The sequence below is a fragment of the Panulirus ornatus genome, chromosome 67 (assembly GCF_036320965.1).
Source record: "Panulirus ornatus isolate Po-2019 chromosome 67, ASM3632096v1, whole genome shotgun sequence".
Taxonomy (NCBI): Eukaryota; Metazoa; Arthropoda; class Malacostraca; order Decapoda; family Palinuridae; genus Panulirus; species Panulirus ornatus.
In genome coordinates, this window is record NC_092290.1 from 6,367,479 (window position 1) to 6,380,433 (window position 12,955).

Here is a 12,955-nt window from a genome sequence, read left to right on the forward strand (position 1 = left end):
TTGAATTTCATATTAGTTTTATCACACTTTGACACGTGTTCCAGAGTGATGATACCCCATTGTTTATTGTTGTGTTTTTAAATCACTTCCTCCGCACAGAAATAGCTTAAGTGAGCAGTTGGCATATATATATTCATGTATCCTTTCATGGGTGTTATTGTGCTTTAGACTCTATTTCACTCCCTCATTCACACACACTAAGCTTCTACCCTAGATTTAACTTCTCTTTTTGTCCCTTCACAATGCATCTTTGACCTCTTCTGTGTCAGTGCATGATGTTAAAACAGCCTGTAGATCTTTGTTCAATTATCTATCGTAAGCTGTATTAACTAATGGCCTAGTTTTTATTATTCGCAGTCTGTTACCTTTTCATATGTCATCTTTTATTAGAGTACAACTCCTTCTCATGCATACTAACCACAACATTCCATCAAGTCTACATTTACCTTTACCTTGCTAATAAAACATTTTGTAACTTTTAAGCTTTGTGTGACACACGTCTAAATTACCACTTCATAAAGTACATACTACTTCCACTCAAGACATGTTTTAGAAAAGTAATGGCACATCATCCATTTCTGAGGCCATGCATACCATTATCATCCATTTAGTCTAAGGTTGATGGGTGGTTGACGTTTTGTATTACAGGAATTATTTTTCGACTGTCAAAAGAATTTCCTTGTGTAAGGTTACAGAATATGAATTTTCCACCAGATCAGTTATTGAGTTTCAAGTACAGCTTGGGCTTCCCACTTTACCATGGTCGTATTATGATTTCTTTTTTAACCTCTAAGAGGGAGTTCCCATCATCCTTTCCTGATGTTTCTGGATCTTTATTATATCTTATATATGAGCTGTTGGAAATAGGGTATTGTATTTTCTATTTGAGGAGTAGGAAAAAGCTTCTGTGCAGTTTAGACAGTGCATTAGTAATGTACATTGGTAAAGGATTTTTAATATTTCAAGTATCTACTTAAGGTTTTGTACAATGTCAGGATGAAAAGTAATGCCAGTAAATAGCTTTGATGATTTTAGTACGTATAGAAGTTATGTAGAACATACCACATGACATTGCAAGAATTTTGTGACATTAATCATGAAATTATAATGGGTTTAGGTAGTCATCAGAATGAAGCCCATCCATGGGCCTCCTTCTGCAAGATGAAACTGAAAAGATATTTTCAGCCTAGATTTCAGAAGAATTCCTCTCCCCTCCCTCCACTTTTTTTTAGTTGGTGGATTTTTTTCATATTTTTAAATAAGAAAATGCCTCTGTGATGAGCATGCTGGCAATAGGAATAAGTATGCAAAGTAAAATGTTAGTGTAGACTTTTAAAGTTAGATATAAAATTATATAGATTTTGTCATTTTTAACACTGTTTGATTAAGGATTTGAACTTAAGATTCATGAAGTGCCTTGTGTGGAGCTTTAATTCATATATTATACCTTACCCAGCAAGAGAAAAGTTTATTGCATTCCTTCATTTTTTTCCTGTTGTTGGAATTTGATGAGATTTGATATATTTCATGCTGCTTATTAATAAGAGATAAATGTTTTACACATGCTCCCAGAGGAGTCTGTTATGTGTGAAGAAATAAGGGGTAAGTATTAAGTATTTAGTAACAGGTGCATGTAACATGTTTTATATTGATCCCTTTTGCTTAAGATTGACTCCATGCAATGGCTTTTACATCATCTGGTAAGCCTTGGAGCACTTGATTGGACCCACAAAAAAAAAAAAAAAAAATCTCCGTGTGTACGTCAAAAGAGTGCATTTTTAATCTGGACTGATTGTTTATTACTAGTCCCTTAGTAGTACGTAATGTTTGAAGATACTTTTTCATTTTCCGTATTGTTGTCATATATGAGTTAATTCTCTCTCTCAGAGTCTGGAGATGGATGGATAGGAAGTGAGCGTGACTACACATATGATGAATTACTGGAACGTGCATTCAACCAGCTCCGTGAGAAGAACCCAGAGATGGCCACAGGAGAAAAGAAAAAGTTTGTTATGAAGCCACCTCAGGTGTGTGTTGTTTTCAAACATTTTTCTAGGGTTACTTTTCATTTTATAGCTGTTTTCTTGTGCCTCGTTGCAGCGATGTATATAGTTTCCTTTGAAAGATCATTTGATAAATGGCATTAGTACTGATTACTCATTTTTTCTAATTGTTGGGTTATTTCTAGGTTGTTAGGATTGGGTCAAAGAAAACTGCTTTTGCCAACTTTGCCGACATATGCCGACTCCTCCATAGAATGCCCAAACATGTACTGCAGTTCCTTCTAGCTGAATTGGGTACATCTGGCAGTATTGATGGTGAGATTAATTAGCTTCTGTGTTTAAATAATATTGTTTTTAGTTGATATTATTGTTATTTGTTGTAAAATCACTATATTTTATAGGAGCCAGGGCTCCTGTCATGCAAATTGAGGAATTCCTTTTTATGAATGCCTTTCAGTTGGGTGGGGGGACATGTTAAAAAGGCAAAGAACATGTGGCGGAGACATACCCAGTAGGTTGCACAGTAACCAGATAGCATTTGAAAAGTATAAGAAAGCAAGGAATAGGTTTTGTATAGCAAGAGACAAGAGGAGTAATGAAACTTGAAAAGAATATTACAGAGAAGATAAGGAAAATTCAAATTTTTCCTTTACATTCATAATGAGTGAATTGTTGGTTGAAGGGTAACTGATTGGTCTAAAGGATTTACAAGAAAGAGTTGCAGAAGACAGCAAGATAATATGAGGAATTAAGTTATTCACTATAGAGTGTTTGTAATATTTTCATTTGTTTGATCCATAGAGGAGTTCATGTATTTATTAATTGCATTACTTTGATTATTAATGTATTAATCCTTTGTTTCTATTACAGGTAGCAATCAGCTTATCATCAAAGGACGATTCCAACAAAAACAGATTGAAAATGTTTTAAGGAGGTAACATGAATTATGTGTAGTTCATTGTGTGTAGAGGATAAACACCAGTTTAGTCTGTATGGGGAAGTATAATTATTTCATATCTGTTGCCTGTCGTTATCTCGGTACATGATCTCGCTTGTCCAAAACTCATTTTTAGTTGCTCAAAGCGTTCCTGTGGAGTTGCGTACTTAGTTTTATTTTATCACTTAGATGCAGTTAGAATGAGTTAGGTCGTGTGGTATGATACTCTTGCAAACTTAGGTAGAAGCACATTAGAGTGAATTTAAGAACCATTCTTTTGACTTGATTAGTGAGACTTCCCATGAGAAAATGGAAGGGAAAGATAATATGGAAACCCTCAGAACCTTGTTATGGGTGCAGGTTTCCAATACATGGGCATGATCATGGTCTGTTATTCGAGGCTATTTTGTTTCATAGCAAGTATATGGGAAGACACATCTCAAATGATGACAGCTTGCTAAATTTATAAGGGGTTGAAGGTAACATTGTAGGAAAGGGTGAGTAATTACAATAATGACAGGGTTATATTATTAGCATTCACAGATGGTTGCTAAAATATTACTGTCGGGTAGAGTTTCTGTTTAGGCCAGCTAGGTGTGGTATGTTACATTTAAGAGGAAAATGATAGATATTATTTGAGTTTGTGATCCCTGTAATGCTTGATGGACTTTTAAGAAAAATATAGGGAAAAGAAAGGCTATAGATACCCAGATTAAGTTTGTTTATTAATGTAACTAGTTTTTGCCAGATCACAGGAATTCCCACCAGAACTAGAAAACTGGTCAAGGTTTGTAACGGGCTGTAGTCAGTTTAATGTATTTTGAAGAATATTTCAACATGTAAAATGTAATTATGGAGTAACCACAATTTGCTTGGCCATGTTCTGAAATAGTGTTCTCTTGTATATTCAAAGATACATCAAGGAATATGTTACGTGCCATACCTGCCGATCCCCGGACACGATCCTACAGAAAGATGCACGTCTCTATTTTCTCCAGTGTGAACAGTGTAATTCTCGATGTTCTGTCGCTCCCATCAAATCCGGTTTCCAGGTAGGATATGAAAGTGATGTGTGCTTTCATGATTGTAAGCATTTTATCCAATTAACTCAAAGGGTGTTGAGGAACGTGTGTGGACCTTACATATTGAATTCTTAATGCAGCCATGATTAATTTTCACAGAAATGTTCTTCATAAAGTTTCCTTAACTATACCCTTTGATTTAAGTATATTTTTTTTTCTAGATATTTGTGTTATATTTCTTAGGAATGTACATATATTAATTACGTTTTCTATCTATTTTCAGGCTGTGGCCAACAAACAGCAGAGACAGGCTATCAGAGCAAGCAAAAATTAGGGAACAGCACACATTTAGTATTAATATTTTATTTATATACATATATATATTTCACTGTAACCTTTTACAAATTATGGATATTGTATATGCAGGGTTTATGGAGTTACTAGTATTGTTTAAACCATCCCCAAAATTATTTCATTTCGATTCATTTATGTAAGGCTGAGTTTATATTGGTATCACTTTGATTTATTTTACCCAAAATCTTTTCTAGTAATTTTAAGCATTAAGTTTAGGTGCTTTCAGTTCAGCCTGTTAACATCACCAAATTTCTTTTCATATTTGTTTTTGGAATTATACTGGAGAGGGATAGTTTTTAAAAATTTTTGTTCCCTATTCATTTATAGACTTTATATTTCTGTGAAGTAATGAAAAAAGAAGCACAGGATGTAGTTTTTTCATTTATGTATGTCTTTTACTTGGACTTAAATTCATCTTTTTTTTTTTTTTTTTTTTTTTTTTTTAATGAAGCAGAAAGTGATGTTATTTGTTTAAGAATTTGTTGTTTGGTCATTTTTAGGTATAGACATATTTATCTCGACCTTTTTCATGATTTAGGAAAATTTTTTTAGGGAAACATGCAGCAGTTTTCTGACAGGAAACAAGATTCTCAATTGTATTGTATCTGAAGTAATATTGTACTGCTGATTGATGGCTTCTATATGAAACATTGTGCATGATTTACACTACAGATTCCTTCAAGTATATAGTAATGCTGTATCCAATTCTCTGCCATCAGAATATGCAATATGTTACAGTCTTTGTTGAGGCTTAGGCATTTGAAATTTAAAGCTCTGTTGTGAACTGCAATACATAAGAGTTTTGTTTTTAAGCACATCTAATCTTCATATTGATAACCCTACCTAGGCTTTGACTTTTCACATTATTCCAGATGTAAAGCCTCACTGTAACTATAACTGTCATTTATACTAGAGTGATATTGTATCTTGTTGTACCTTAATGTTAACTAGAGTTCATTATGTAGAATAAATTAACAAGCTTGACAATTTCTAACCTTTTTTTACTTTTTGATTTATATAGTCAACAAACTAATGAAGGAATATTTTCTAGATGGAGCTTTTTAAGCATATATCTCAATTTACATTGCTGTGCCTTGAAAACATATTTTAATGAAGAATAATTACCAGTACCTTCCATAGTGAACAATGCACATCTGGAAATATTCCTCCAGGCATTGCTGTTGACATTGATAATTGGAATTTTTTATCAATTTAAATATCTCACACAAGCTTCCATATGAGCTACTTTTTTTTCTACACATGATGCTGAAATTACTCCTGGCACCTTACAAAATTTTCTCACTATTCTGGCTTTCATTTTTAGCAAAAAAAATAATCCTGAATACATTTCAAAACATGCTGGTCTAGACCTGTACTACCTAATGCCAAATACTATCTGTTGCTGCTGTCATTTTGCCAAAAGCCAGCTAGTGAATATCACTCTCTACAAAAATCTAGTTAGGAAGAGTGAGTTGTGTAAGTGTGCCCTCACCATACACAAGCAGGTGGTATGAATTCTTTCAAACTATTCGCCATTTCTCGCGTTAGCAAGGTAGCGGTAAGAACAGAGGACTACGCCTCTGAGGGAATATCCTCACCTGGCCCCCTTCTCTGTGGGGGAGGGGGAGAATTTTCACCCCCCCCCCCCCCATTTAGTCGCCTTCAACATGCACAACATGCAGGGAATACGTGGGAAGTATACCTCCTAAATCAAAGGCTGCCTATCAACTACGACCTACTAGATGGATAATACCAGTAATAAACCTCCTTGGTCATTGGCTGCCTACTTACTGCCACCTGCAAGTCATGTGTCATGTCCAATAAATACAAACGCCCCCAAAAGCAATCCCCCCACCCAGTCTAGGTATTCCAACAATCTCGAGGCATAAATTGTAATTATGTACATAAACATCAACCCCTCAGAAATTATATTAACATACAGTTTTAATGTAGTTCTAGAATCAATTGTTCATACTTTTGCTCATCAATTTGTAACAAGTACATGTATTTTTTTTTATCAATTAAAATTTTAATATTTCAACAGACATTTAAACAAGTGTTGCTTTTCTTCGTTGAAATCTAACCTGCTGGAATTACACATGAAAATTCCAGTGAAAAAATCAAACTATACATAAAATTGTAGTGGTTGGTTTAACTATTTAAGATTACAAATAGCAATTGTAAAATGCCCATTTGTATGCCAACTCAAGGCAAAGTCATTAAAGACGAACTTCACAACCACATTGTTTAAATGACAAAAATTTTCATTGATAAAAATCACCATTTTGCAAAATTTACTAATTTTTGACTTCAATTATACAGATATTTCAAAAGTAAAAATTTTTAAAATTTACAGGTCTGGAAAACTAATAATTCTAAGTTCTACCTAAAAAAAACTGCATCAGAATAATAATTTACCATACATTATAATTCACAGCAATCAAATTTTGATGTGCTGCGGCATAATGTAAAAATCAAGTGCAAACTGGCTAATACTATACAACATGTACCCTTAAACATCAAGGCTAATTGGGTATATCGACTCCATTCCTAATGACAAGCAGGGGAACCAGGTCAGGAGCCATTGCATAAGATATATCTATCTACCTGTATCTCTGGTGCCCGTTCTCTCCAGGGGCTCCCATTTTGTGGGTGTGTGTGTGTTAATGGGTGTTGGCAGGGCAAGGGAGTCTCCACTTAACCCTGTCCTTACATGCCTCCCTCGCATACACTATTCTATGCATTCTTCCACCATTTCTCTCCCTCTAGTATTCTTCCACACTATTTCCCCACATCACAGGTGGTCATCCTCTCACACCAACTCCTTTAATTGTACTATCATAAACTCTCCTTCTAAACTCACAGTTTTGCATCCTTTCCACAAGCCCAAACCACCTTTAAGTATGTTTCATCCACACTACAATTTGGTCCCTTTTGCCATACCACATCTCTCATCATTCACCCCTTCATTCCATCTAGTCTTACCTCATGCCCCTCTCAAATAGCGCATTTATGCAGCCTGGATTATTGACCTCTGTGGCTCAATCCATGGTACGTAGAAGTTGGTAGGCTACCAATACCCAGGGAGGTATTATTACCAGCACTACCTGCCTAGGTAATGGGAGGGATAGCGAAGCTGCATAGTGAGCCAGCACTTCTGTGGGTGACAAGTTGCACTCCTCTTGACCCATGTTGCCATATTTTCTTTCTACCTCACCCACACATCGACTATTGGCATTCTGTTCACAAACATACAATCTCTCATTATCATACACATCACTTAACTTACACAGCTTATTCTTCGTAACTCTACATTTTCCTATAGTGAGCAACATGCGCTAGCCCTGCCTCTTGGCAAAATGGTAGGAGCAGTAGACAGTAGTAGTAGCTAGGAATATTTCAGCAGGAGCATTAGGTAAAAACATTAGGCAAAAGCATAAGGTAGAAGTCAGTCAGAATATCAGGTAGGAGCCTCAGCAAACGTGTGCTCTAGTTGCCCTCTGCTAGTGGCCAGTTAAGGGTGAGCAATAAAGGATAAGGAGCAGCACTGGAGTTCCCTTGTTATGGAGACTACATTGCCATGGCAACCCCTTGAGGTGGTTCCAGGAGAGAACAGGCATCAGATATACTGATACATAGATTAAACATTAAGTACTCAGGAAGAAGACTTACAACAATGGTAGATGTTAACAATTAAAATCCTTTTTGTTTGTTTTTTCTGTGATTTGGGTAAGCCAAGAGGCCCCAGGTTTTACCATGAGGCTAATCTTTTTCCAAATTCAAAAGTTTGATCATTAAGCCATAACATACATCACAGTACAAAAACAGGTTTTACAATCATTTCCGGCTCACTGAAACATCTTAAAATAGAAGTCTCTTATTATACGTGCATTAAGCATATGATAAATACGAATGATAATTAGTGTTAAACACCTTCTGATCCTCTTATTTCATACTGGCTATTGCGTTCATATCCCCTTCGGATTTTCTGCAGGTAATTGTCAACAGGAGGCAGCAACAGTGGTATCTTCATTATTACTGCTATGAATGGAGGATACAGTGCATACTGAAATAAAATATCAAATATAAAATGTAGAAACAACAAAAAGCACAATATTTGTTCAATGTAAATGTTTTATTTCCAATATAATTTTCATTTAATTTTGTTGATCTCTTTTGTAATTACTTTCTGCTTGTTACTTACCTGTGGGCCAATTGGGAGAGTTCTGAAGCATCCCCAGTAGAGGAACATGTAATGCCAGGCAAGAAAGATATCATGAGAAGCAGCAGCAATTAATGCTACCCAACCAAGTTTGCTTTGAATGAAGGTAAATTCTCGCCAGGACAAAGTAGCTGTGACAGAGGGCAAAGACGAAACACCTAACACAACCAGGAGGCACGTAGATATAGCCCCTGAAAAACAATTAAATACAGCTGCTAGTATGCGAAATAGAAAATAGAACAGGTTGCAACTCGGCAAGATAAACCCAATTAATGGACATAAGCTTTGTTTATCATACTACATGTACTACATTATGCAACATGAACATAGTGAACATAGTAATATGAAGCTTTAATTCTGAATTCAAATAATTTACAAAATTTTTAACTGAATATATTAAATAGTATCTTTATCATAGCATTATCCCTGACAAGAGGTTAGTTAAGGGATATTGGCTTTCAGAACAATCACATTTGTGGTAACTTGCACCCCTTCACTAGAATATTGTGATGAACAATGTAAACTGGTGGGGTTTAGTACAAAAGGTTGGACATTAGTGTACATACAACTAGAGTGAAATTACATCAAGAAACTAGAATGAAATTATATCAAGAAGTACACTACACTTTGGAGAGAGCAGATATAAAAGTATAAAGATTCTGACATGGCTTGGGTGTGGGAAGACAGTGTATTTCAATGAGGTAAACAGAATTTTTGTGGTAGTCAACTAAAATATAAGCAGATGGACAGAACATGGGAGTAAATGCAAGGAAGATGAGTGCACACGTGACCAGTCTTGAGAGTACTGAGTCGTACTGAGAAGAATTTTGCTTCATAAACTGTTATTCACTCATGCAAAAGTTTTGGTAAACATGTGGGTGTGACAAAGGGTTCTGTTATGTCACCTTGGCTTTTTAAAATACATATGGATAAAGTGATAAAAGAAAAACTTGGGAAAAGGAGTATGGTGGCTAGTGATACGCCTATTTCGGATGATGCTATGCTGTTTGCTGAGATAGAAGAAGAGTTGTAATAAGAGGCTGTAAGTGTTCAATACGAAATGCATATAAACATAGCCACAGTTGAAGGTAAATGCAAGTAAAAGTAAAGTAATGGTGATTGAAAAGAAACAGAATGAAAGTATAGATTTGGGAAAGCCCTATAGTGAGAAATGAAAATACACTGAATTGTGTCATACATATGAGGGAGAAAAACCGGAAATGGTGACAGAATTTAAAAGTGTGAAAGGACCCGACAGGAAAACTAAGCAACACTGAGAGTATGACATAAAGTCTAATACCAACAGAATGAAACTGACAACTTTTTTTTTTTTAAGTGTCCACACAGATATACATGGTGGGAGATAGTATCTAAATAATTCTAAAATCTGGAGATAGCATCTAAATAATTATAAAATCTAAGAAATGTACATTGAACCAAAGCAAAGGTATGGTGAGGACATTGTAATAAGATCTAAATAAGGTTGCATACTTACCCATTGTGAGGAAAAGTTCTCCTCTCCAATTGAATTCAGAATTGTAGATAGATATAGACTTGGTCGAGGTAGTATTAACACCTACTATCACCTCGGCTTGTATTTTCGTGGGTGCCTCATATACCCATGATGTCATCTGTGGTGTCAAATATGCCACAGAGATGCATGCCTAGATTGAGAAAAATTGAGAAATGGATGAGCAATGACCTCATTTGCACTCATCTATTCTAAAGCTGACATGTATAATGCCTGAAAACTATATCTATCATCCATATCCAAGCCTACAGACTATTCCATGGTTTACTCTGCTTCATGTACCCTGGTTCACCCCATTAATGGAATGTCACTAATGTATACTACGTCAATCCAATCCATTCCAATGGGTGGATGTCTACTGCCCTTCAATGCTAAACTCCCAATACCAGATAGCCTTTTATTCAATCCTTCCATTTCCTTTGTGGCCTTCCCAACCCCTTCCTATCTTCCACTGATGAAGTCATAATGCTGATTCTGCAGATAAGTATGTAGTACTTTCAGATTTTTTTTTTTTTTTTTTTTATACTTTGTCGCTGTCTCCCGCGTTTGCGAGGTAGCGCAAGGAAACAGACGAAAGAAATGGCCCACCCCCCCCCCATACACATGTACATACACACGTCCACACACGCAAATATACATACCCACACAGCCCTCCATGGCCCACCCCGGACGCTCCACATGCCCTGATTCAATCCACTGACAGCACGTCAACCCCTGTATACCACATCGCTCCAATTCACTCTATTCCTTGCCCTCCTTTCACCCTCCTGCATGTTCAGGCCCCGATCACACAAAATCCTTTTCACTCCATCTTTCCACCTCCAATTTGGTCTCCCTCTTCTCCTCGTTCCCTTCACCTCCGACACATATATCCTCTTGGTCAATCTTTCCTCACTCATTCTCTCCATGTGCCCAAACCATTTCAAAACACCCTCTTCTGCTCTCTCAACCACGCTCTTTTTATTTCCACACATCTCTCTTACCCTTACGTTACTTACTCGATCAAACCACCTCACACCACACATTGTCCTCAAACATCTCATTTCCAGCACATCCATCCTCCTGCGCACAACTCTATCCATAGCCCACGCCTCGCAACCATACAACATTGTTGGAACTACTATTCCTTCAAACATACCCATTTTTGCTTTCCGGGATAATGTTCTCGACTTCCACACATTTTTCAAGGCTCCCAAAATTTTCGCTCCCTCCCCCACCCTATGATCCACTTCCGCTTCCATGGTTCCATCCGCTGACAGATCCACTCCCAGATATCTAAAACACTTCACTTCCTCCAGTTTTTCTCCATTCAAACTCACCTTCCAATTGACTTGACCCTCAACCCTACTGTACCTAATAACCTTGCTCTTATTCACATTTACTCTTAACTTTCTTCTTCCACACACTTTACCAAACTCAGTCACCAGCTTCTGCAGTTTCTCACATGAATCCGCCACCAGCGCTGTATCATCAGCGAACAACAACTGACTCACTTCCCAAGCTCTCTCATCCCCAACAGACTTCATACTTGCCCCTCTTTCCAAGACTCTTGCATTTACCTCCCTAACAACCCCATCCATAAACAAATTAAACAACCATGGAGACATCACACACCCCTGCCGCAAACCTACATTCACTGAGAACCAATCACTTTCCTCTCTTCCTACACGTACACACGCCTTACATCCTCGATAAAAACTTTTCACTGCTTCTAACAACTTGCCTCCCACACCATATATTCTTAATACCTTCCACAGAGCATCTCTATCAACTCTATCATATGCCTTCTCCAGATCCATAAATGCTACATACAAATCCATTTGCTTTTCTAAGTATTTCTCACATACATTCTTCAAAGCAAACACCTGATCCACACATCCTCTACCACTTCTGAAACCACACTGCTCTTCCCCAATCTGATGCTCTGTACATGCCTTCACCCTCTCAATCAATACCCTCCCATATAATTTACCAGATGTACATAGCTAAAAAAGTATAACCACTAAAATTACAAGGTGCTTATACATCTAAAAGTATTTTTTTTCAGTCTTTGGTTACGTTGCACATTATGAAATAAAAACCCATCTGTAAATGATATAAAGTGGTCGTGTTTCCATGTATAATCAGGCTGCTCTATAATTGTGGGGGTCCTAAAAGATTTACAGCTTTCCCATCAACACTTACTATGCTGTACTACATTTAGTTCGTTCCATCAGTCCAAAAATTAAAATCTAAAATTAAAAGAAACAAGAAAAACTACAAATACCAACAAACCTTACATAAACTAAAAATAAACTATAATCAGTGCAACAAAAAAATCTAAGTATTCTTAAAAAAGAGGGCATCTTAGCTTCTGTATTCACAGCACCGAAGAATTTAAAGAATAAGAACTGTATTCATGAATAAAGTATACAAAAAAAAAGCAAGTCAATTATACAGTCAGAAAAAAAATACAGTAATAAATAAAACTGACATGCATGCTTGCAAGGCCCAGCATCAAAAGCCCAAGTTGCTTTCTCATCTTGAGCCAGTCATCCAACCACTTGGGGAACCTGCTGTACTTTGTGCCTCGCCACATCTGGATGTACGCTGCTATCAAACCTGTGCATTAAAACTTCCTTTATTCTTCTTTTCATTTGAAATCATACAGGTGTCCTATAAGTGTATGTACCCAAAGTTAAAACTTTCTCAAGGGGATTTCATTAAGAATTTTGAAAGATATGAGTGACCAGAGCCCCTCAAAATTATAAAAGTGTTTAATAAGTATTTGGGTACATGGATGTCCTCATATTAGTAAAAACCTGAGCAATCCGTCAGGTTTGAAAGACGTCAAACAATCAGGGTTTTACCAGTCTGACCACTTCATGCACCCACATTCTCTTCTCT

General features: G+C 36.5%; 2 protein-coding genes across 5 annotated transcripts in view; one reads left to right on the forward strand and one right to left on the reverse strand.

Moving 5' to 3' along the window:
- eIF2beta (eukaryotic translation initiation factor 2 subunit beta) overlaps positions 1–5,303 on the forward strand; it is a 31,292-nt gene extending 25,989 nt beyond the window's left edge. For 2 of the 3 annotated variants that reach the window (XM_071659020.1, XM_071659021.1), the window contains 6 exons: positions 1,573–1,602; positions 1,888–2,027; positions 2,189–2,318; positions 2,874–2,937; positions 3,854–3,992; positions 4,246–4,431. In XM_071659020.1, coding sequence (XP_071515121.1) covers positions 1,573–1,602; positions 1,888–2,027; positions 2,189–2,318; positions 2,874–2,937; positions 3,854–3,992; positions 4,246–4,296 — 554 coding nt within the window. In that variant the 3' untranslated portion in view covers positions 4,297–4,431. Of the gene's footprint in view, positions 1–1,572; positions 1,603–1,887; positions 2,028–2,188; positions 2,319–2,873; positions 2,938–3,853; positions 3,993–4,245 lie in introns of all 3 variants that reach the window. The other variant, XM_071659022.1, reaches the window with a different exon arrangement.
- Positions 4,733–12,955, reverse strand: part of LOC139747117 (metalloreductase STEAP4-like) — a 76,958-nt gene continuing 68,735 nt past the window's right edge. For both annotated transcript variants that reach the window (XM_071659017.1, XM_071659019.1), the window contains exons 8-11: positions 12,543–12,670; positions 10,034–10,202; positions 8,521–8,729; positions 4,733–8,382 (exon numbers count right to left, since the gene is read on the reverse strand). In XM_071659017.1, the coding sequence (XP_071515118.1) occupies positions 8,242–8,382; positions 8,521–8,729; positions 10,034–10,202; positions 12,543–12,670 (647 nt within the window). In that variant the 3' untranslated portion in view covers positions 4,733–8,241. The remainder of the gene's footprint in view (positions 8,383–8,520; positions 8,730–10,033; positions 10,203–12,542; positions 12,671–12,955) is intronic.